Source organism: Sturnus vulgaris, chromosome 7 (genome assembly GCF_052056855.1).
Source record: "Sturnus vulgaris isolate bStuVul1 chromosome 7, bStuVul1.hap1, whole genome shotgun sequence".
NCBI lineage: Eukaryota > Metazoa > Chordata > Aves > Passeriformes > Sturnidae > Sturnus > Sturnus vulgaris.
In genome coordinates this window covers 12940700-12963577 of record NC_142249.1, presented here as the reverse complement: position 1 = coordinate 12963577, position 22878 = coordinate 12940700, and the positions used below count along the sequence as shown (strand labels likewise).

General features: G+C 39.1%; 1 protein-coding gene and 1 long non-coding RNA gene across 5 annotated transcripts in view; one reads left to right on the top strand and one right to left on the bottom strand.

Annotated features, from left to right (window-relative positions):
* SLC39A10 (solute carrier family 39 member 10) overlaps nucleotides 1-22878 on the bottom strand; it is a 34379-nt gene that overhangs the window by 5015 nt on the left and 6486 nt on the right. For all 3 annotated transcript variants that reach the window (XM_088167799.1, XM_088167800.1, XM_088167802.1), the window contains 8 exons: nucleotides 14772-15848; nucleotides 13563-13764; nucleotides 9441-9610; nucleotides 8307-8522; nucleotides 6890-7010; nucleotides 5201-5569; nucleotides 3317-3397; nucleotides 1408-1598 (listed from right to left, as the gene is read on the bottom strand). In XM_088167799.1, coding sequence (XP_088023925.1) covers nucleotides 1408-1598; nucleotides 3317-3397; nucleotides 5201-5569; nucleotides 6890-7010; nucleotides 8307-8522; nucleotides 9441-9610; nucleotides 13563-13764; nucleotides 14772-15848 — 2427 coding nt within the window. The remainder of the gene's footprint in view (nucleotides 1-1407; nucleotides 1599-3316; nucleotides 3398-5200; nucleotides 5570-6889; nucleotides 7011-8306; nucleotides 8523-9440; nucleotides 9611-13562; nucleotides 13765-14771; nucleotides 15849-22878) is intronic.
* LOC148223168 (uncharacterized) overlaps nucleotides 1-22878 on the top strand; it is a 43243-nt gene that overhangs the window by 16396 nt on the left and 3969 nt on the right. The window contains exons 4-6 of one of the 2 annotated variants that reach the window (XR_015804791.1): nucleotides 5070-5158; nucleotides 19915-20111; nucleotides 22420-22706. This is a non-coding gene — a long non-coding RNA (uncharacterized LOC148223168). Of the gene's footprint in view, nucleotides 1-5069; nucleotides 5159-15367; nucleotides 15816-19914; nucleotides 20112-22419; nucleotides 22707-22878 lie in introns of those variants that run through there. The other variant, XR_015804792.1, reaches the window with a different exon arrangement.

Here is a 22878-nt window from a genome sequence, read left to right as displayed (position 1 = left end):
ATGACTGAACTTTTTGCTTTATTGGCTACTGATGTGACCAGTTTCAGGGACCACATGAAAAATAGTCCTTTCAGTTAAAAACCCCCACTCTTTCGAAGTTGAAAGCTTATGCTGTCAGTATTAGAGATAAAAGGAACAAAAACTGCAACAGATTAATTTGTTTCCCAGTAAGATGAAATTATTCAAGTTGGACTATTCAATGTACCCATACAAACCAAAACAGGAGTGTCAGGAAGGAGGATATTATGATTAGTTTTAAAAGTTATCACCAAATGAAGTTTCATGAAAGAACATGGAAAACCTGGAGGAAAAAGTCAGGAGGCTGAGTTTAGGTTGTACTGGAGAGGAATAGCCTTATCATTGAAACCCATGTAATTAGACAAACTTCAGGAGAGTCAGATGCAAAAATGCCAAAAGGCTCATTCTCAATGGGTTGGTGTAAGGAATGGATAGAAAACTGCACCTCTGTGAACCTCTGCTTGCAGCTAGGGAGGAATCAAAATCTATTCTTATTGTGTGCCAGGTAATGAGGTCTTTGAGAAGGAGGCTGATGATGCAAACAGCAAGACAAAACTCGAGTTCAGTTTCAAGTGTCTCTTGCAGAAACTTTCCTGCTGTTGTTGAATCAGACCATGGGATTATTGACTATTTGGGTACTACTATGATGGCTGAGGGAAAGAAAAAGAAATGAAGGAATGAAAGTACTGCCTTCCTTTATCCATGACATCTTCCGTCAAAGGACAGAAAATAAGTATCAGACACAGAGCTTAGAAGGAAGTGATATTTCAGGCATTAAAAGCTATTGTAGAACACCTAAAGTTGCAAGAAGGATCACCCTACCCAGACATTCTATTTAACAATTTAACTGAAAAGTACTTATTCACCTATTAGTAGATTAGACTGACTTTATAACAACAGTATATTTACAAATTAAAGTCTCCATAATGAAGTGGAGAGCATTACAAGGTACCCGAAAAGTGAAAAATTATCTCATTACCTTTGGCCTCAGAAACGTAAGAAGTGAGAAAATTGCCTTATTTAAATGAAGCTCTGAAGCAGCTTAGAGGAGACAAATCAGGACTGAATATGGGCTGGTAACATGTGCACAGCCATACTGCTGCCTGAAGGGTCTGATCTATGGTGTACACACACTAAAGATAATGCACCTGTGTGTTCCTGAAGCAGCAGCATTTTTCCACCAGGTAATTTTTTTAAAAGCTACTCACTACAACAGCTCTGGATTACCAGCTGCTCACAGTAAAAGTTCAGACTGAACTTTCCAGAACGGAATATATGACGATGAAATCGCAGTGAAGCATGAACGTGAGCAGCAGACTGCGGTGCAGCCGCACAGCAGTGCCGGGTTTGCCGTGCACAGCGCCCCAAGCCCAGCCCCAGCAGCCGTACCATGTCGACCAGGGCCACGTAGAGGAACATGCCGGCGGTGACGGCGAAGATCCAGAGGGTGATGTTGTTGGCGTACTGGCCCACGGCCGTGCCGATGAGCATGCCGATGTAGGCCATCATGGCCGACAGCAGGTTGTACACGATGGCCTGCTTCACTGTCATCCCTGCCTTCAGCAGCACCGCAAAGTCACCTGTGGGGACAACACGGGCTCGGCGTCAGCGCTGCTCCAGCAAACAGAGGAACCCCCCTCAGCAGACAGTGCTGCTGCAGGGCTCAGGCACCCGAGCCACAGGGGCCGACTGCCCCGGAACGACTGTGCTTATACACAGCGATCCCTTGAGTAAAGTGTGATTGAAAGGTGCCCGCTCATCACGGGGATTGTCAGATAGGTACCAGGGATTAATTGTGAAGGGTGAATGGGGAAGTCTAAGTCTGCTCTGCCCACTGAGAATATGCCCGTGTGGTAAGCATACCTTTACTTCTCAGTTCTTCACAGTACATAAAACCAGAGGTTTAGTTTGGATCAATACCTGTGAAAATTCCTCTTAGCTATACACACCTCATTATGCAAATCCGGGAAGAGAATAATGAGGCATTTGTCCCCACAGAAGGTGACAATGAATTTGAACACTAGGAAGAGTTACATTCACAAAGAATGACTTCACATCCATGCTGAATCAGTTTTCTGGTTGAAGACATGCCAGGTTAATGTGTTTTATTCGGAATTCAGTACAGCTCTGCTAGATTAGGTGCTGAAAGTAGATATTCTGTAAAAATCTAGACTTCAGTCTTTGGCTCTAATAGTTTTACTCCATTCAAACTGAATTCTTGTGATCGTGAGAAGATGATCTACAGACATGAGGGCAATTAATGTAATATTCTTATGCAACACATGCCTGAAATAATTTGCCTAATCTAGAATCAAAAATCAGAATCAAAACATATGAAAAATTTAAAAAATAAAAGAATAGGTATAAACTACTCACCCTTTATACAAGGTTAATATCATCATGCTATACTGTCAAGTTCTAAGCACTGTAATATACATTGCAATCCTTCATATACTGCAGCAACTTCACTTAATTAATCAATGTACAAGTACAGGTGTCAAACCACAAACATCTGCTCTATTATTTCCCCACCTGTGCCCGTGATTTACCTATAGCTCAGGAGCTGCCTGTATAAAATGCTTTCCCTCATCACCTCTAAGGTTTGTGAAGTACTTGTTTATCCTCACTTTTGATTATTCAGAGCCAGCAGCTTTTCAAGTGAGCAAGCTGTGAGTATAGACATAGCTCAATCTAGCACAACTTCACATCAATGGAAAACTAGAAGATTCCTCTCTCTCTGGCTGCTCTTTTTAAACTCTCAGGGTGCAGTAAATTTTCAAGCAATGTGAAAACAACGGGTTTCATCATGGTTAGCTACCTCCAGGAGAAATGCTTCAATTGAGGGTAAGAATCAATGGCAGTGGCAACAGTGCCTACAGGCTTTACCCTAAATGGCCACACCAGCTGAACTTGGCCACATTTGGAACAAAGGGTCTTCTGAAGATCCCCACATGGAATTTCACTTATATAAACCTGTGTTTACTTATGTGACTTAACACTGTGTAAGAAAATGCCACACAGAGTAGTGTGAAACTCTATAAAAAGCAGAGCTATGTAAAATGTACACTCCTAAGAACATTTTTAAACCATGCTCAAAAAGCTTCACAGAAGTGCTGTAACTAGACACTATCAATATAATCCTGTAGCAGTACCCATTCTGAAGCAATATTTCTCCTTCACCCTCTGAAGTTCTGGCACCTCTGCAGCTTCTGCACTGCATTGTGCTTATCACAGTATCACAACAGTTTTGGATAAGGATTTTGTACAGAGGGAGCACAGAGTTTCTACACTTAATTACCTAATTCATGGGGAAGCTCGTGACAAAATACTGCTATAGACGTACTAATTCCCCCTGTCAGTCCAGCACTAAAAGCTGCTCCTAAAAAAAAAAAAAAAAAAAAAAAAATTAAAATGATATTTCACTATTTTCAGGTCAGAAAATCAATCGACTTTTTAGAGCTGACACCCTTCTCTTACAATGCACACTTATATTTTTAAGTATAACCGTGTCCTGTCTGTACATAAATGGGAAATACTGGAAGCACCCTGGATGTGCATTACCACTGCAGGCTTTACTACTCATTTATCTGAAAGACAAACCCTGGAGAGAACACAACTGGCCAAAAATAAGACATAAAGGCAATAAGCTAATAAATAGCACCACTTTTACACTCTTAGGAACTCTCAAGTACATGAGGGCAGTTAGGAATGCACGTGAGCAAGAGTCTGGCTCTCTCCTTTCCAGCTCTGAAATCCAAACTAATATTTAACCCATAACCTCTCTAGCTCCTTTCTACTTATTTTAGACTACATATCAGCAATATTAATAAGCCAGACCTGGAAAATAATAAGGATAAAAACATTGCCATAAATATATTTCAGTACTTTTGGATAAGCTAATTGGATTCAATCAACTTTAAGTTCGTACCTTAAATAATTCTGAGATGAGAAAACTGGTAATAAATTTCTGTACTGTAGCAGAGAAAAGCACAAAAAGAGCCTGCAGTGAGCAGTGAAAACAGGCAGCATAAAGCAGAAAGAGAAGACACAATCTGAAGACAGAGGGGAAATTTAACTTTCCTCTGGATTCCTCATAGCTTGATATATTAAAAAGATGAGCATGCTTTTCTAAAATCTACATTTTACCACAGATTCAGCTGTTTAGGCTTGACCCAGGAATATTTAGAAATGGAATTTCAATACTGTGAAGTTCTCAAAGAAGGCGTGGTAATTGTTTTTGGCCTTAGAAGCCATTGTCTAAATGTCTTACCTGTTTAATGTGCAAGAGAAGCAACAGGTTAATTTTTAAGGAGTTTAGTTTCTTTAGAAGTTGTCAGAAGAAAGTGGAGAAACTGTAGTAGATTCCATTGTTAACTAGAGACCCTGGCAAATGGCAGAATGGGTGTGTCCCTTCTGCCATTAGGTCAGAACCCTGCGTACTCTTCAGCAGCTACCTCAGTAAAAAAATCAAGTGTGCACTTCAGCCCTCTCACCATCACACTGACTTGTATATCCAAATTAGTACACTTTATAATTCAAATTGCATTTAGAGCATTGTGTGACTCCAAGCTGATTTAGTAAATGTAATAAAGTCTTGGTTTGGTACTTCAATTTCTTCTGCACTTGGCTGGAAATAAATATGCTGACCATATGTCAAAATAATATTTTGCTTAAACAAAAATTAAATTATCCTAAGTAATATTTTAAAAGTATTATTCCTTTAACCTGATTCACGGTGTTTTTTTATTTGAAAGTATTGTGTAATTCTGTGTATTAACAATAATAGAAATAATATTACTATTGTTGTTAATAAATATCATTCTAAATAAGACTGAAAGGCATTTACTTATAATTCTAAGGCAACTGAGACCAAAACAAGAAACGTGGGTTACTGTGCTCCATAAATCCCAAGGTTTGTCTGCACCAATCTCTCCTTGGCAGAGATTGCGACTGTCACTGCTACTGATATAATAATTTTTGTGTCAGTAGCACAGAATATTAACAAAAGGTAAACTATTACATTTGACAGCCTTTTAATTTCTGCTCTGCAGGAGACTGAACACTGGCAGTAACCACAGGTGCTAACTGGAAGCCTTACCTGTGATCACTGATAAGTCAAATATTAGCAGAGTTACTAAAGGTAAGGAGAAACTGTTGAGAAATACTCAGTGCTTTTGCTTACCGATTGCTAAGCCATCACTAAAGTTGTGAATGCCATCTCCCATAATTACCATCCAAGCAATATTAGCTATCCCAGTATCTTTCAGGTCTTTTCCAGAATGACAGTGGCCATGGGAATGATGGGAATGTTTGTGATGCCAGTGGTGACTGTGTTTTCTAGCTATCATTTTATCTTCGCCATGGCTGTCATACTCGGAATCGTGCAGCTCGTGCTCTTGGGCGGCATGGGAGACGTCGTTGTGAGAGTGGTGCAGGTTGTTGTCCTCTTCCACAGACAGGTAGTTTTTGGCAGGGGGCTCCAGCTGCCCATCCAAGTCAGTGAGTTCAGTTTCATTCAGTCGATCTTCAGACAAAACCGAGTCGTCTGCTCCTGCATGGAACCAGTTGGGAGAGACACAGAGTTAATTCCTGCTTAACCAGCAACCACTGCACCCCTGAACTAAGGGTTAACTGCTCTGGGAAAGCAAAACAAGTATTTTAACACATCCCAGTCTAGTAACTTTGTTGTCAGTATTAAATCCAAAAGCTAAGTCTGTCTTTGAGACATTTTTTCATAAATTTGCATGTACAGTATATAAAAGTCTCCACTACAAGGCAGCAGCACTGCATCCACAGCACTCAAAGCCAGTTTCGGCCCAGCCTACCCTCGTGCCTTTAATTTTTTACTAACAAAGTTTATGGTTCAACACTGGCAAAGGAGAGTTGCCAGAATGATGATAATGTCTTAGAGCTGTAGATGGGATCTGAATGGCTCAGGAAACCCTTACCTGGCTCTGCCTGCACATGCCCATACAGGTCACAGCTCAGCCTCCACTGTCATGCAGACATTTCAAATGTATGTTCCAACCCCTGCACTGCTGAAGGACTTTCCATGTTCTGTGTCACTGCCCCAAATCTCTTCTGAGATTGAGTGAAGAAGGCTGCACTCCTAACTCTCCCTTCTACAAACCAATCAAATTAAATAAACCTAATTTGTACAAATACAAATTTGTGTAAGTTCTTCATCAAAAAATTAATTCTGCAGCCATGCTGGCAACAGAACAGTAACGTTATGAAGCAAAGAGCAAAGCCTTTGCCCTTCTCTCCCCCTGTGAGAAGAGAGATAGAGCATTTCTTCCGGGTACACACAGCATGAGCATTCACACCCTGTCATGAAAGAACAGTGTGCAAAAGTTGTTTTGGATACTTGAATATTCAGGATACTCAGTTGTATTTATGGAAAGAAACAGACTTTGTTTATCTGTAACTGGTCAGATGCTGGAATCTACAAAGTGGAATAGATATCCCCATTCATTGTGTGGGTGTGAGTTTTTGCCAGGGCTGAGCCAGTCAGGCACAGCTGAACCAAAACACACCCTGAAAACAAACAAACAAACAAACAAACAAACAAACAAACAAACAAACAAACAAACAAAAAACCAAACACCCACAGCCACCCAAAACACAACTGCTTTAGAAGTCTGAGAACCATCTCTATGGCATATTAGGAAATGTTCAGAGTGCTCTCAGATCTAAGGAAAACAAAATAAAAAAGAAGTTTTAATATGGAAAAGCCTATTAAGTCTTATTAACAATGATTTGCATAATAGCAGCAAAACTGTACAAGAGGTTACATGCTACACACCATGTCCCAGTAACCTGCTCCTACTTTGGATCTCCCAGTCAGAGAATTCTGACAGTAACTGCCTACCTGCAAGGGGTTTCAGCTGAAGCCAATCAGCATCTGGCCTGTTATTTAATTTGTGATCAGAGAGTTTCCTTCCAATTGGTGATTCTTCAGTCTGGTTTTTTTTGCACCACTTCTGCTTACTCTGCAACAGAAAACAGGTAATGTCTGGTCTGTAAAAAGACATTGATAGAAACAACAGGAACTGAAATGCTGTCCAAAAATCTCCTCTAAATAGATCAAGCTATTCTCTCTTACCTTGTATGACAGAAATATGTTACTTCAGAATATTGATCTTTATAAGGCTCAGCAACAATTCCTATCCCAGTGAAGAGTTCTTAAGCTACTTACCATGGAATCTCACTCCCAAACACACACCAGAGATATATTTCACTTTAGTAAGAGGGGATATTCTGACAAGGATTGCTCTCACAGCCCAGAAATACTTACACGCAGCTATTAGATTTGTTCAAGAAAGCAAACATGCAGCAAAAACAGCTGCTCTAATTTGTTCAACTTTATTTTTTTCTTTTATATTCCTATAACTTCCTTGTATTTTTTCCCCTTTAAGAAAGCAGCAAGCAGCCCATGCAGCAGATCCCAAGGATTTGCCAAAGCAGCCTAGGGGATTTAGTTGTTTAATTAATCTCAAAGAAGATATGCCCAATGTAACAGTTTTCATACTTTTATCAGAGAATCTAAGAAATGCCTCCTCCAACACAGAAAATCTTTTGCTGCCTGTCCAGCTCAGACAGCAAATCTGATATAAAAACAGAGAACCTGAAAATTTTTCACAGTCATTTTGGGAGAAGCAAGCTGGAGTTTCACCAAGGTAGTTTTCTCATCAGAGTTGAATGATAAAGGCAAAGGCTAAAACTGAATTTCCATGCATACTCACACTCCCCAGGGACTTGCTCTCCTTTGATATCATAAATACAGAATGGCCCCAGCAGTAAAAATACAATAATTTTCTGAGAAACAAGTTAAAATTTGACTGGCAATTTATAGAAAGCAGGAGGTCTGAAAATTTTAGCATTCTTCTTATGTAGAAAACCTGGATACCTAAGGATGCCAGTGTAACAAAGGTAAGAGCATACTGCTAAATTTCATGTCAATTGTCTGACAATTAACCAGATCTTTCTTACATAATGCTTTCTCATGTTTTTGCAAAAAAAAAAAAAAGACCCAGGGAGCTTTAGAGGAAGAGCTGCAAACTCTTTTACTTCGATCTGCCTCCAAATGTAGCAGCCAGAAAGCTGCAGCTTCCTCCATCAGATGTCCCAAATTACCTTGTTGAGAAAAGCAACTTCTTTAGGAAAGGGATCCCTCACATAACATCAGACAGAATACAGAGCAGCAGCAGCCCTTGTTCACACACAAAGCACAGTGCTCACAAGGTGGCTTTAGGTAACGCATTTTTAACCAGTGAACAATTTCCTACCTTTTGTTTGTTGTAATGTTTGTACATTCTTATACAGTGCTCAATGATGAAGAGAACATAAATGCCCCCAAGTGCCAAGAGCCCTTTGAGCACGGGATCGTTCTCCTCCAGGAAGCCCTCGGCGTGCGCGTGGCCGTGGCCGTGCCGGTGCGAGCGCCTGTGCTCGTGCACGTGGCCTTGGCCATGGTGGTGGCTGTGGTTGTGGCCTCCGTGGGACTGGTGGGAGAGACAACGGGACACTGAAATGGCACTGGGCCAGAAAAACAACAGAAACCTCCCCACCCTTTTTTTGGTTTTTCTTCTCGCACGTTTTGCCACATAAGTTTTTCAATAGACTATTCATTATCCTAATCAATGTGAAATTTTTTTTTGTGGGGGTAGATAATGTAGCTTCAGCTTTTCTCTCACGATGCTGAAGATGGATGAGACTAACACTCAGAAATATCACAAGGAATTACCATTCTTACACTCTCATTAGCAACCAAGCCTTATGACATTTTTAACTATTACAGTCAATTACAATTTAAATTTGGATCTGAAATATGAACTTAAAAAAATCCTAACACCATGACCAAAAATATGTATTAGAATTACACAAAGAAAACATGTAAATATTAATCTTTAATCTTTGTCCTAAGCAACTGAGGTAACAAAATTTTAGAAAACATTTCCACTTTTAAGAAGTACACCATCATGAAGTAAAAGCTGCTTACCTTCCTTGGCCAATTGCTTGATTCAGTACATTAGAGGTTACTTTTTCCCTCAAATCTAGTAACCAAGCAGGTTAATCCCCAGGAAATACTTTTAGGTGATAGTGATACCCAACAATCAGTAAACAAGAGACAGCAATACTGCTAATTTTAAAATTCTTTTGTTGGGCTCTTGAGTGTTTTGCATTAGCGTGACATCAGTTCAACAAGGAATACACAACTACTTTTCCCCACCTTTTTTTAGAGAAACACATTTCCTTCCTTTCTGTCAGCAGAAAGTCTCCAACAGTGTTGGTGTCCCTCACAGTCAAATCAATCTACAGGTGCATCAGTGAACATTTCTTTATTAACACATTCAAACAATTACTCAAAAATTCTAGACTCATTTACAATTAAGAATAAAAGGTAAGGAGACCATACTTACATGTGGCAAGAGATGGAGCAGTGCATCTCCACTCATTGTTCCTACAGCCAGAGCTACCAAGAAAGTTAGAAGAAATTTGAAGCACCATTGGTTAATGATGGGAACCAAGATCACACCTAGCAAGGAAAGCAGGCTAATGACGGTGATAGAGATGATACCACAAAACCAGGCTGTGGGAAGAAATGAACACAGAAAGGTTATCAGAACAACACCTAGAAAACTTTTAAGGCTGATTAATGACTTTCAACTATCTCTTAAAAAGGTAACTTTTCTTTAACCTAAGTTCTGTGATTATTCATTCAAAAGGTGCTGAAAAATAGAAAGGCAGTACTGAAGTCCACAGCAAATCAAAAATACACTGGCTTATTCACAGCACAGTATCATATAGTGAGATATCAGAGGACAATTAGCTAAAAAAGAGCCCAGCAATTCTTCCTGATTGTTAGTTCCGGGCATAGCTTTGAAGCCCTTCATGAAACAAAAAGCAAAAGGTTTCACACTGGAACAAAACCATCTCTGCTACTTAACTTACTACTCTGCAAGCACTTATGTGTATGTAACAGTTGTTTTTAATATAGTTCTGATGCAAAATGTCTCTGGATTCTGTATTTCTCCCCATTTGGAGTCACATGTTTAGTTTGGCACCATTTATTTCACCTGGTGCTTTGAAACATAGGCTTATTATGAGAAGACTCAACCTTCAGCAGAGGAACTCTAAAATTGATTGCTGCAATAAGACCTTGAAAAGCTGAAAGCAACTTGCTACCACCAAATAGCAGCTTTTTTTTTTTTCTGAGAATCTCTATCGTTGCTATTAGGAGAAGAAGTGATAATGGAACACCCAACATAATTAATTAGGGAAGATGTGAGAATTTCTACATGACATTGGAAAGAAAGAATTACAGAAGAAACAGATCCTATAAACAAGGAGACATGGCTCTTGCAGTCAGCATCTCACTTTAATAAAATATTTTCTTTAAATTTTAGCACAAAGGTGCTGATTTCCTTCCACACGGTTTTTCCTAGCTCCACTTTTAATCAAGAAGTCTACACAATTGCCAACTTTAATGTAAGTTACAACTCTTGATTCAAAATCACTGACATTTCCACATTTCAAAGCACTGACTTTCCTTGAATCTGCGAGGGTCCAGAAGTAGGGGACAATATCCTGGAAAATGGGTGAGAGGAGAAGAAAAGAGGAACAGTGCCAGCATCAGGGTGAAACACCACAAGAATTCTATGTGCACCAAACCCACTATGGAGCAGATTTGACACGACTTTGCCAACAGAAGTGCGGCTGCTGCCGGCTCCGTCTGGTTCAACACCAAAGCTCACAATATCTGCTGCTTTAAATTTTATTTTGGGGTATTCACTCTTACAGAGTCTGTGGCTGTCACTTCCCAACACTGCACAAAAGGAAACAATCCAGCTGAAATGCAAGAGGTACAAGACCACATCCACTGGGAGAAAATGACTGGAAAAAGCTTTAGACAGTATGAGGTGTGCACTGACAAACATGAGTACTGAGACCAGAGAAAAAGAGAACTGGTAAGGCGAAGTCTGCAGTCAGATGAGGAACTGAAACACTGATATTGGAAAACAGGAATACAAAAGTAGGTCTAAAGTTGAGGAAGGACCCCAATGACCAAAATACTGCCACATCCTTGACTGATTCCCAGAACATTTCAGCCATGTACCCTGGCCTGACAGGCTCTGCTGAAAACCCAGCATACATGGAGCTGTCCCTCAATGCTCAATCAAGCACCATGCACAAGCAGCCCAGATAAAAATGACACTGCCCCCAAGCTGGACACACTCGGGTGTTAAGTGCCAGCTTAGATGATCAACAGCCTTACATGGAGAAAAATGGAAAGGCTTAAAGTTTCACCTATCACAGCAGGTTTGGCAGATACACCTCTGAGGGGCTGGAATACTCCTATGGATGATACAGGACCTAAACACGGCATCGTGATTAAGATAAGGCACATGAGATTAGAGTATGGAATTTGTGCCCCTCTCAGATTGAACTCCAGGGAGCACTGGCATCTGCACAAGCAGAATTACAACTTGTATCTGATCTGAGACACTTTTAATCAGCAGCTCTAAGCTATCTCCATCTTTAAACAAAGCACTCCCTGTTCACTTGTGTGACTTCTATTGGCTTCATTCATAGCAGGGTGTGCCTTTCCTTTTCAGTTGTTTGGGGGCCTCAGTGGTGACAATGCCCCCTCTTACACAGGTACACTGTGACAGCTCAGTTCTATGGATAAACCCTTGAAAATCCTCCATTAGAAGATGTCACAGAACTGTCTGTAAATTACAGGAAGAAAACCCAGCATGGCTTCGTAAGTTTTTTGCCATCAATTAGTTAAATTATTTTGCCTTAGAAAATCACAGTAGCAGAAGTAATGGAAACCTCACAGGTGGCTATCAATGAACAGAAGCAGCACTGGCCTGTTAAGATTGCTTGAAAGCTTTAACTAAAACTAAAGTTAACTACAGAAAGCTCATGTTTAAAAGTGACTGCATTCTCCTAACTTTGGTGAATACTTCTATCTAAAAATGTTTATATCAGCTCAGGTGGGCACACATTTTCATTTTAGTACAATCCTACAACCCATAGGTTAAGTTACTCTATGACTGACATTTGCCCTACACCTCCCACAATTCCTGTATTCCAATTAGGATTTGATTTTTTTTATCCACTTCTTTACATAAGGAACAATTATTATTATATCAACTGAAATCTTGCTGTAATTAATACAAGAGAAAACAGGAAATTGTTATGAAGAATGATTTAACATTATCTAATCAAGCTGATCTGTTCTGCAGGTTACTGATTGAGAGCCAAATCAATGAGTTAGAGCCCAAATTTTTACAACTAACTGGGAAAAGTGTCATTTATACTTAAGGTATCAGATGCCATAAAACATGTTAAACATTCACAATAAGCTTCACTAGTTTTGCAAATTAAGTCTCTTAAAACATTAAAGGTCTTCAAGCTGAGTTATTAATGAACTCCCTTTCTCATTACAGAGAAATAAAATGCAATCTTTTAAAAAGCACTCATCTGTAGAAGCTTCTAATTAAACTGGTTCAAAGCATGTGCAACATGACAATTTTATATAGGGTTTCAACATTTTAATTGGCAGAAAATGCTTAGAGCTACTCTAGCAATGCTCTTAGTAATAAGGAAGGGGTCAGCTCTTAACTGCACTGAGACCACATCACAGAGCAATTTGCTGTTGTACAAAACTCACTATATCTGCTTTACAGCAATCTCTGAACAGCTAACAAGGCAGCAGATGTGTCACTAAAGGAGATTTATCTATAAGAAGTGAATTATTTTAATGACTCTGGAATTGTTAAGAAAGATTACCAGCAATGCATTCTTCCCAACAGTTATTAACATCTATGAGAATGCAGTTATTTCAAACTTTATTTCTTATGAGGCTAATATGCACCTATGTACTAATCAATATTCACGTCACCAATACTTTTATTTTCAAAATACAGACATTATATCCAAGATTTCTTAGATGTTTAATATTTTTATGCAACTAAATAGAAACAGTTCCTTTATAATTTATGAAAGACAGCAGTAGCAAGCCTATATTTGAAAAGTACATTCAGTTATGGAATCACAACAATGGATTCTACCCATAAAGTAACTGCTTTAACAGTAGTAGAAATATTTTAACTTAGAACTATGGTGATAAGAAGTCTACTCAGTTTTACTCAAGATACAAAATTTAAACTGGCAACAGAGTATTTTGATGGAACATTTCTCATGTGCTTAGAGAGAAATAGTCAGAAAAGGCAAGCGTCAGAAATGGCAATTTAAATGCTATTGTACTTGCTTATGCCATTTTTTAAGTTCACAAAAAATTCTGCTTGCCAATTCTACAGATTTGTACCACTGCTAAAATATAAAAATAGTAACAACTAAAATCTTATTTTCCAGTGAATGAACTGTGATGAAAATGTTGTTCTCTGTTCCTGGATTAATACATCCAGGTTAAATTTATTAAGAAATTTAGTACCACAGTAACACTGCAACTTTCCAACTTCAAGATAAACATATGGACCATCTCAGTCCCACCAGGAAAAAAAGACACCTACCTGATGCACCTATTTTATCTTTATTCTCAATCGATGCATTTTTATTTCTTGTAAAATCTTCCAGCTCATCATAATGTACAATACAAAGCCTTCTGTCAATCTGGTAGAGCAGAGCAGGACACATGTACACGAAGAGCTCAGGAGATATTAGGGAGCTGGCCTCCAGACCATAGTACCGTAGCAGCTGTGTAGCATTTAAGCACTGCAAGCAAATTGTACAGACAAATTAAATATAAAAGCATCTCTTTTCACTTATGGAAAATGCACGATATTATTTGAGAACACAAACAAGGCAGAAACTTTGGTCCAAATGTTCCACCAGTGCTAAAACATATCTTAAACTGATCTAAGTGGTTCATGAGAGAAACAGTGAAAATACCTGCACCACAAACTCGAGTCTCCAAACACCTACATAACTTTTGTTAAATCTCAATGAAAAGCAATTTCCATATTCTTTACACAGTACAAGCAGTGAACAAAGAGAAACAGGTGAAGAATGGAAAAATGTAAATCTAAAAGAAGTTTTTCAACACTTCTGTTTACCTACCAACTTTCTGTGTTTTGAGTTTCACTTTTCAATACAGTTTGAAGCCTTGAATTCGGCATTCCCTCCATCCTTTTAGTTTAAAAATATGACTTTACAAGATCCTGCATCTGTAGTTAACTGTACAGCGAAGGGATTTATGGTGCTGGCAGAAATAATGGATGCTGAAGGACATAACAGAAGAGCTTCCACCGAGCACAGTGCTACTGAAGCTACACCTGCAATTGCTTCTTAATCTCTTAGGACAAAGATATCAGAAGTTTGCTGAAGGTATTTTAGGAAAGAGTGTCTGTGCAGTTTTCAAAAATGTTAGTGATCTCAGATTCAGAAAGAAGTCCAGTGTGTGGTGGCAGTATTCTGGAATATTGGGAAGGGAAAAACCTCACCTGTAACCAGGGTATCTCAGAAAGCTTTATGGGTCAACTTCATACAGATAAATAGGCATGACAATAGGTCTCTGAGAAAAGATGGGTGTCGGGCACACAGAAATGACAATTCATCAAGTAAGCTCAGAACTGTGGCAGTGACCTCTAGTACTGTCACTGTGCTTACCTGTATTACACTACGGTCCCAAGCACGCCTCTCTGTTATCTGTGAGTATGCACCTTCAATTATTACATGACAGCACTGAAAGTCAACTTACCAGCCCTCCATTTCATACTCACCTCTTCATGCTTGTGCTCGTCTTCGCCGTGATCCTTGTGACCACGTGCTGCGGGAAGGGCGTGTTTCCTCACGCTGATCTGCTTGTGCGACGCCTCTCGCTTGCTGGTGTGGCGGTGCCCGGCGGCAGTGCCCAGAGCGCCCTCCTGGTGGCCGTGGCTGGCAGAGCGGTCACTGCCGTGGTCGTGGTGGTGCACGTGCAAGTGAGAGGCGTCGTGGACGTGGTCGTGTTTGTGAACACGATTGTGCTCGTACTGATCACCGGGATCGTGCTCCGGGGCGTAATCCCACGTGGCGTCTCCCGACGTCTCGCTGATCTTCTTCTGCTTCTTCTTCTGTTTCCGCTGTTTCCGTTCCGGCTGCTCCTGCGTGGTGTTTGTGTCCGTGGAAGGCTCGTGGCTCTGCTCTGCCTGGTCGCCGTGGCTGACGGAGTCGTTGCGCGAGTGGCGCGTGCCGTTGTGCTCGTGCCGGTGCGGGCGCGAGTGGTGGTGGTGGTGGTGGTGACGGCGGCTTTGGTTGTGAACGTGTTTGCCGTCCTCCTTCACCGAGGGCACCGCTGCGTCTCTCTCAGCGTCACATTTATGATTTCTCTTTGCAGACATACCAGCTGTGGTCTGGTTCTCTGAATCTGAGTGGCTGTGAGCATGGTTATGAGGATGAAAATGCTTTCCTTCTTGTACTTCCAAAGCATACAAGTGAGAAACATGATCATGGCCAATATCATCATGATTTATCATCACTACTTTTACCTCTCCCAAACCAAGGCTTATTAACAGTTTTTCCAGGCCAAAAAAAGATAATCTTCCATTTTCGCCATAGCGATCAAAAATCTTTTCAATGTAGTATTTTTGTTCATTTTCTGCTTCCAACGTTGAAAATTTACTGGGCATAGATTCTGTTCCTCCATTCTGGAAGTATGATTCATTTGAGATCTGATAGTCATTATGGTCGTGTACACGATCCTTTTTGGGACCACTGTTATGTCCATCTCCATGGCAATGATTGCACTGATGAAAAATAAATGTCAGCAAACAAATGATGCAAAATTTTGTGTGCATGTGTACCTTCATCTCTGTTTCCTACAAGAAACACAAAGGGAAGCACTTAGCTGTAAATGCAATCTCAATGTCAATTTATATGGTGTATCAGTTCGATACTTATGCCAGCTGAATCACTCACAAAACTTTTTAGATATTGGCAATAAAAGAATAGCAATTGCAGTACTTTTACTGCAGAAATCGTATTCATGTATTTTTCTCCTCCAACACTAAGACAGACTCTGTATTTCAGAGATGTGGTTTTACAAACCATACTTACAGGAGGTGATGGTAAGAAAAAGATTACCAACATTTACTGTCAGTCAGATCAGAATATCTTTGTGCATATTTTCAGAGACATCTATACTTATGATAACTTATAATACTGAAAATGTTGATAAAACACAAGCTACAAAACAATGAAAATTATTTTAAAATAACAATGCTGTGTTTTCCTGTTTACAGGGGTGACAGGCAGGTAATACAGCTGAAAACCCCTGCACCATTTGTTCTCTTCTGTGCTGCTAAAGTGCCTCCACTAAACACACACTGCACAATTCCCTATTTTGAAATCGCCCATTACCGATGTAAAGTTGTCATTAACTAACTTCAATGTGTTGTTTAAATGTTCTTATTTTCAGAACTTTTCACTTACATTGATTTACTGACTTCAAAGATCTACGTGGATATCCACATAAAAGCAGGGTTATATGGACAACACCTGCTTATGCAACTCAAAAAACATGTTAATGCTGACAACTGTTGAGCTGAAAACAGCTAGTGCTGATATTTAGAAATTATATTATTGACACAATGTGGTTTTCAATTTAGTGCTACATGTTAGAAACTTACAGTTCAACAGCAGGTTATGAAGGAGACACTGGAAATGCTTATCTTGTGTTCAGAATTGAAAGCAATTCACCATTTTACACTTTAACAAATGCAGGGATGTAAGGGGACAGGAAACAGGGCAGCTGTGCTTTAAGCTCTTAACACCGCCAGTGGTTTTGGTTCCTGATGTGCACCTTGACTGGAGGTGCTGCTGGCCCTGCACTCCCAGACACGAGTGACCTGCTCAGGGCACCCTGAAGTGCCATTGACTCTCACATGAGACAGGAGAAATTCGGCTGTCCTTCCCAAGCCCCTCAAGCTGCTTGCTAAAATGTGCTTTGTGAATCTGGCCAGGAAAGTGCTGTGCAGCAAACCACAAACATTTGAAGTCCATCTTACTTTCCCAAAATACCAGCTTGTTCTTTTGTACTTAAAACACTTGTAATCACATTACTGCAGACACACACACAAAATTTACTGGAAGCTCCTATACTTGTAACAGGTTGGCAGACAAAAGGAGCTGCCTTCAAAGGACTTCATATGGCAAATAAACGTGTCAAGACAAAAGACTGGTGGAAAACCTTTCTCCTCCTTACTTTTACAAATCCAAAATATGAAAATTCACTTTTCACTGGAGCTTCAAAAACTTACAAATTTTTTTAAAAAGGCAGAACTCTCTTTTGCAACGCTGTCCAATTTAAAAATATAAGCCCAGAAGAGTATCTGTCAAACGGAGGCATCTGCATCAAAATTGATTCCAGGGAAATTAGATAGGTCAATGGCTACTCATTGTACATTAGTGGTTTATTTTTATAAACAACTATTCAGTCATCAGTCTGGAATGACCGTGGTTTGTCTCCACTTCAGTCCCTTACATGCCAGTTACTGATTTCAGGGCTGTGATAAACTTTTTCAAGTAGTTCAGTATGATAAGTTCCTCCCCAAAATTTACTGAAATATTATTTTCATATATTAATATATATATAAAGTAATACTACTTTTGTAGGTAAGACACCTTTTCTCCCCCTTTGCCACATAATGGTAATACAATCAGAACAAGCAAAGTTAAATTATTCTCATTTAAATAAGCATGATCCAGACTAAAATATCTCTACCAGGAACTTCATGACTAAAGCATGCTCATAATCCTTTTCACAACCTCATGATCTTTTCCATGTGACTGCCTCATACAATACTACTAATACATTACTTGGAAACTTTAGTCATGCATCCCTAATTTTGGTGTTTAGCTTTGAATGGTACCTTTTCTCCATGTCCTAGTGGTTAAAATAGTTTGTAACCTATGACTGTGATTCACTGCTGAAAAACAAGAGCTGAGCAGTATCAGTCCAGTTTTAAAATCAATTACTTGTCTGTTTTCAGTTAAAACAGTAATAACCCTAGCACGCTATTTTTGATCTTCTATTGTATAATATTCTGTATCTTCCATTGCAAATCTTGGTACAGAACAGATACTTAAAAAACAAATGTACCCATAATAAAGTTTCCAAAAGAACAACCAGAAAGAATTCTTTCTTTCTTTTTAAACGAGTTTCATTATTCTCTAGGCAATTGTAAATAGCTATCATGTTTAACCTGTCAGGCAGTACTCATATGTGTATAATATGGAAAGCTGAAGTCCAAGTTCTATGCACTTCAGTGGCACAAAACTGTATATAGCTGATCTCATTATAGGAACATTAAGACTCTCAAATCCCCTCAAGAGAATATGGAAAGGCAGTCTGAGGACAAGGCTGCACCAGAGTTGGAAAAGATTCTGCCTATTACTGCTGTCAGCCTTTGCCTAATTCTGTTCACTGATTTGATTCCCTGCTGTCTCCCCTCCACAGGGGCAGGAGCGCGATCCTGGGCAGGCAGGAGGGAAAACACTCCAAGCTGTGTGTCAGTAAGAAACGACAGCACCCAAAAAGGGCAGGGCTGAAATGCCAGCACCTGCTACACTTCCCTGAGCTGCAACAAGAGGAAGCTGAGTCCTTCCTGACACCTCAGGCAGCAGGACAAGCCCACCCCAAGCCAAGCTCCAAAATTAGAACGTGTACATTTGCAGGGGCAGAGATGAAGTGTGTCCCACCAGAGGGCATTTCAGAAAGGCATGGGGTGCTGCCCAGGGTACCCCATCCCCTCCACATGCAGCAGGGCAAGAGATCATTCCCAGCAAATGGAGAACTGATTGAACATCCACACACACTGAGGCTTCAGGTGAAAGCACCTGGGCAGTGCATAAGCACAGCTGCCTGCTCTGCATGGAAAACTCAGCACATCTCTGTGCCAACCACTGTCTGCCTAGGCTGTTCCAGCTACTTAAGCAAAGGCACCTGTGATCAGAGTTGGGTTTGGTTTTGTTCCTTTTTAAAGTATTTTTTTAAATTCAGTTTCCCTTGGATTTCTGAAATTTATCCACAGTGCTTACTATTTTAATTGTTGTTCTTATATAGCACTTTATGCCTTAAAGCCTGGAATACGAACATAATTTGTGGGGACATCTTTGTTTATTTATCACCAACTGTTTCACTGAGACTAGAAAACTAGTTCAAGAGTTAGGCTTTACTTAAAACAACAAAGTTGGATTCAAATAATGTGGTCATACAAAATTCAAATTCAAATGAAAGCCACATCTGTTATTCCAGCATTTGCAGCCCACGAAGTAAAGCATTCTTTTTCAGTGTACAATGCTGACTAGAATATTTCCAGTGCCCAACTTTCTTCCCCCTAAACCTTTTCTTTTCTACTCCCAACAATTTTAATAACCTGAAATATTTGTAATATAAATGCAGTGATTTCTTCCCTTCCCACGCTCCTTCCCAAGTAATCTCAGTTTCGCTCCCTTGTTGTTCAACTTTCTTATCCTTGTTTTCTCTGAAGACTGATCTCCTCATCTACCAAAAACATCTTTGACTCCTCCAAGTTACTCAGCTTGAATGCCAGAAAGTAAAATGCCTTAGCAAAATTTCATGGGCAGCTACGAGTTCCACACCAGCTACATGTTCCAGCTAAGGCAACAGAGAACCCAGAGAGACAAGAGGTGCTAAAAATAAGGACAAAGCATTATTCTTACCAAACTCAGGCATTTTTGCTGTGAGGCAGTGCAAGTTCTGCACTTGTGTAATTAATTTCTATTAAGAACTTCTCAGAGCAACAGCTCTATGAGAAATGCCAATTTCTTAAAAAGACAAATATTTCTTGAAATAGTTATTGACTACACAAAGACAGTTTTTCTTACAAGTCCTAGAAATGTAACTTATTTTCTATATTGCAGGTATTCACTCCTATGTACATGCAAGAGAGATGTATGCAGCTTCCCCCCCATCCTGAACTGAGCAATACTTCATACAAATAGTCAGTCGAAAAAAAAGGCTGGAATCTGAAAATCCAAATGAATCTACTCTTTAAAATTTCACATTTTTAGCAAATAGTAGAATACTAAATTCTATTAATCTGGCACACATTTTTAAGGTAAGTTTTTGTAAAAAAATAATGTGAAATTAATATATTGCTGAAAGACATTTTAAGAAAGCCATAAACACATTTTAACTAAATAATAACAACCTGTTTTTGTTTTATGAAGTCAACGGTTTTGTTTATTAAGCCAACATTAGCTTCTGCTAATGGAAACAGGAAAGCACGCTAGAGATCAATAAAGTTAAAAGTAACCATTTCTAACTTCAGTTCTCACCCATCTCCTGTATTCTTCCTTCTTCAATTTCAGTGAAACAGGTTCGTGGATTTCAGTAAAACTCATTCATTTGAAAACCTATAGCTCAGTAGGAGGGGCACTTTGTGAGAACAGACCATTAACTAATTGATCCAAGCCCTATTTGCTAAGTTAATACCAGATAAGACTTAGAGTACAGAAAGCATTTATGCATAACTGAACACACCATGAATACTTCCTAAAAATCTGAACTGTGAAGTATTTGAAAAGCCAAGTCCCAAGCATAATAAAATTATCTTGAACTAATACAGTAGCAATCTACCAGCTCAGTTATCCAGAAAGGAGCATTTATTCTGAACATAAAAAAACTGGAAGCCCTTCTCTAAAGGGTCAGTTATTTGTAAGAAATTGCTGAGTACATGATCCTTCTCAGAGCTCAAAAGAATATAAAAACTGCAGAATACTTGAAATTCTGTAAGTACTTGCTCTGCTCACCAAGAATTAATTTTCAGTCTTTCATATATAAATTGGATGCAGTCCATGAAACACCTATTAATGCACAGAATTTATAACAGAGCTAATTTGCTTTTGTGCCAATATTCTGTATAGAATATACTGTTCAATTAGATCCTATTAAGATACCAACCAGAACTTTTAAGATTGAAATACCTGAAAAGATGAACCAGTTACAGTTGCATTTTAATATTTAATTTTTCTTCTGAAAATAAGCAAGTTGTTTTGGTTAGAACCAAAGCTGAAGTTCAACAAATATTTTAAGATGTTGTTGCACTTAAAGCAGCAGTGCTGCCCTCCCCCACTGCTTCACTCTCTCTTTCCCATTCCCACAAAACAATTTCGGATACCAGCACATTTGTTTGCTGATCTGTTCACTGTGCAGCTGTACAACTAGATTCTGCTGAAAAACAGCCTAGAAAAAGGAAAAAAAAAAAAAAAGATTATTTTCAAGACAGATTGCTTTTCCTATCTGGCTCATTGTGCAGCTGCACAAACACCACAGTCCACACAAAAAAAGAGCCACCCAGCTTTAGGTGGGAACACCAGTTACTGATCTGGTAGACCTGCAGTCTAACAGTATTTTGATAGAGCACAAAATAAAACAACTGGTCACCTCAGAATGCACTCAAATCACACTGAAACATTTGAAAGCCATTTGAAAATAATTTCTCCAACTTTCCCTTCAGAATAGAGTATTTCTAATAAAGCTTCTAAATATTAATAAATATTTCTAAAAGCACTTGCAGTACTTTTATTGTTCTTATAACTTACACCACTCTAACTATTTCATCCTTGCACTACACTGTAGCACTTGTGATAGGTTAGGAGGCATTAAAGGCACGTCTTTGATGAGTGTTTGATACCTACATCATTATAATAAACCTCTCTCCATCACTGCTACAATCCAGAAAGGAATTATGCATACCTACTGCTAAGCCAGTGACATCTCTCACTTGAAAAAAACCAGAAAATTTAGAAAAGTTGTCAATTATGGAAGTTCACTTAAAAATGAGACTAAAGCATACTTCTCTTACATGTGCTGTGCCAAATTAGTGCTCGATTGTGAAGACCATTCCTAGAATGAAGAGGTTTCAAATTATATACCATTGAATCAAATCTCTATTTTTAAATATGAGATTTAGTTAATGAACTAACATCACAGACTTTTATAAGGTACTCTGCCAACTCAAATTCTTCTTAGCAAAGTTACTCAGTCAAGAGAACAAACCAGGAGAACTGCTACTCTTAGACAGCAGGCAGCTACTGGGACCAGTGACATCTTGAATTAGTGATCTCCCAAATGTGTCTCTGTTCAGTAATTGTGGGAGACAAAGGAGTTTGTGAAGACATCTTGGCAGATTCAGAAGTAACACTTAACCAGTCTGACACAGGACATAAAATAGTTGTACATATTTCAACATGTAAGTCCACCAAGAAAATGCCCAGCTGAACCAATTAGTGTCATTTTACCACATTCCAGGTGAGACCTCAACAAAATTCATGCCATTTCCCAGCCATCTTTTATTTTAATCAAAATTATTCTGAAAGCATTTATTATTTAATAACCAAAAGTATTCTGGCTTCTCATTACAGGTTTGTGTGGTGATGGAGACACCATCTGATACAAACTGATACAAATACTGACTGACTTTAAAAATCACTCACCCTGAACTATAAACCTTTCTGAGTATTAACTCAGAAGGGACACAAGTTGAAGGTGAAATAATGAAATTTTTAATACCCAATATTACTCTTAGTGCAAGATTAGATACAGAAGAGGGCAAGGAAGCACAATATTACTGGGAATAAGTGAGGCAGAAATGTTAAGGGTCTAGCATTTCTTATTGTCTGAATATCCAGAATAAAAAACTGCAGAGCAGGTGAGGCATCAAACTGGTATTTCACTATTATTCTATCACTGCTTGACTGAATACAAAGAACTCCTCTATGACACTTTTCATAGAATATGGGAAAAATTGAGCAAAAATTTTCCATTTGGAAATGGGCTTTCCCATTGTTGATATACATTCCTTTTATGTGTAGAACAATGTA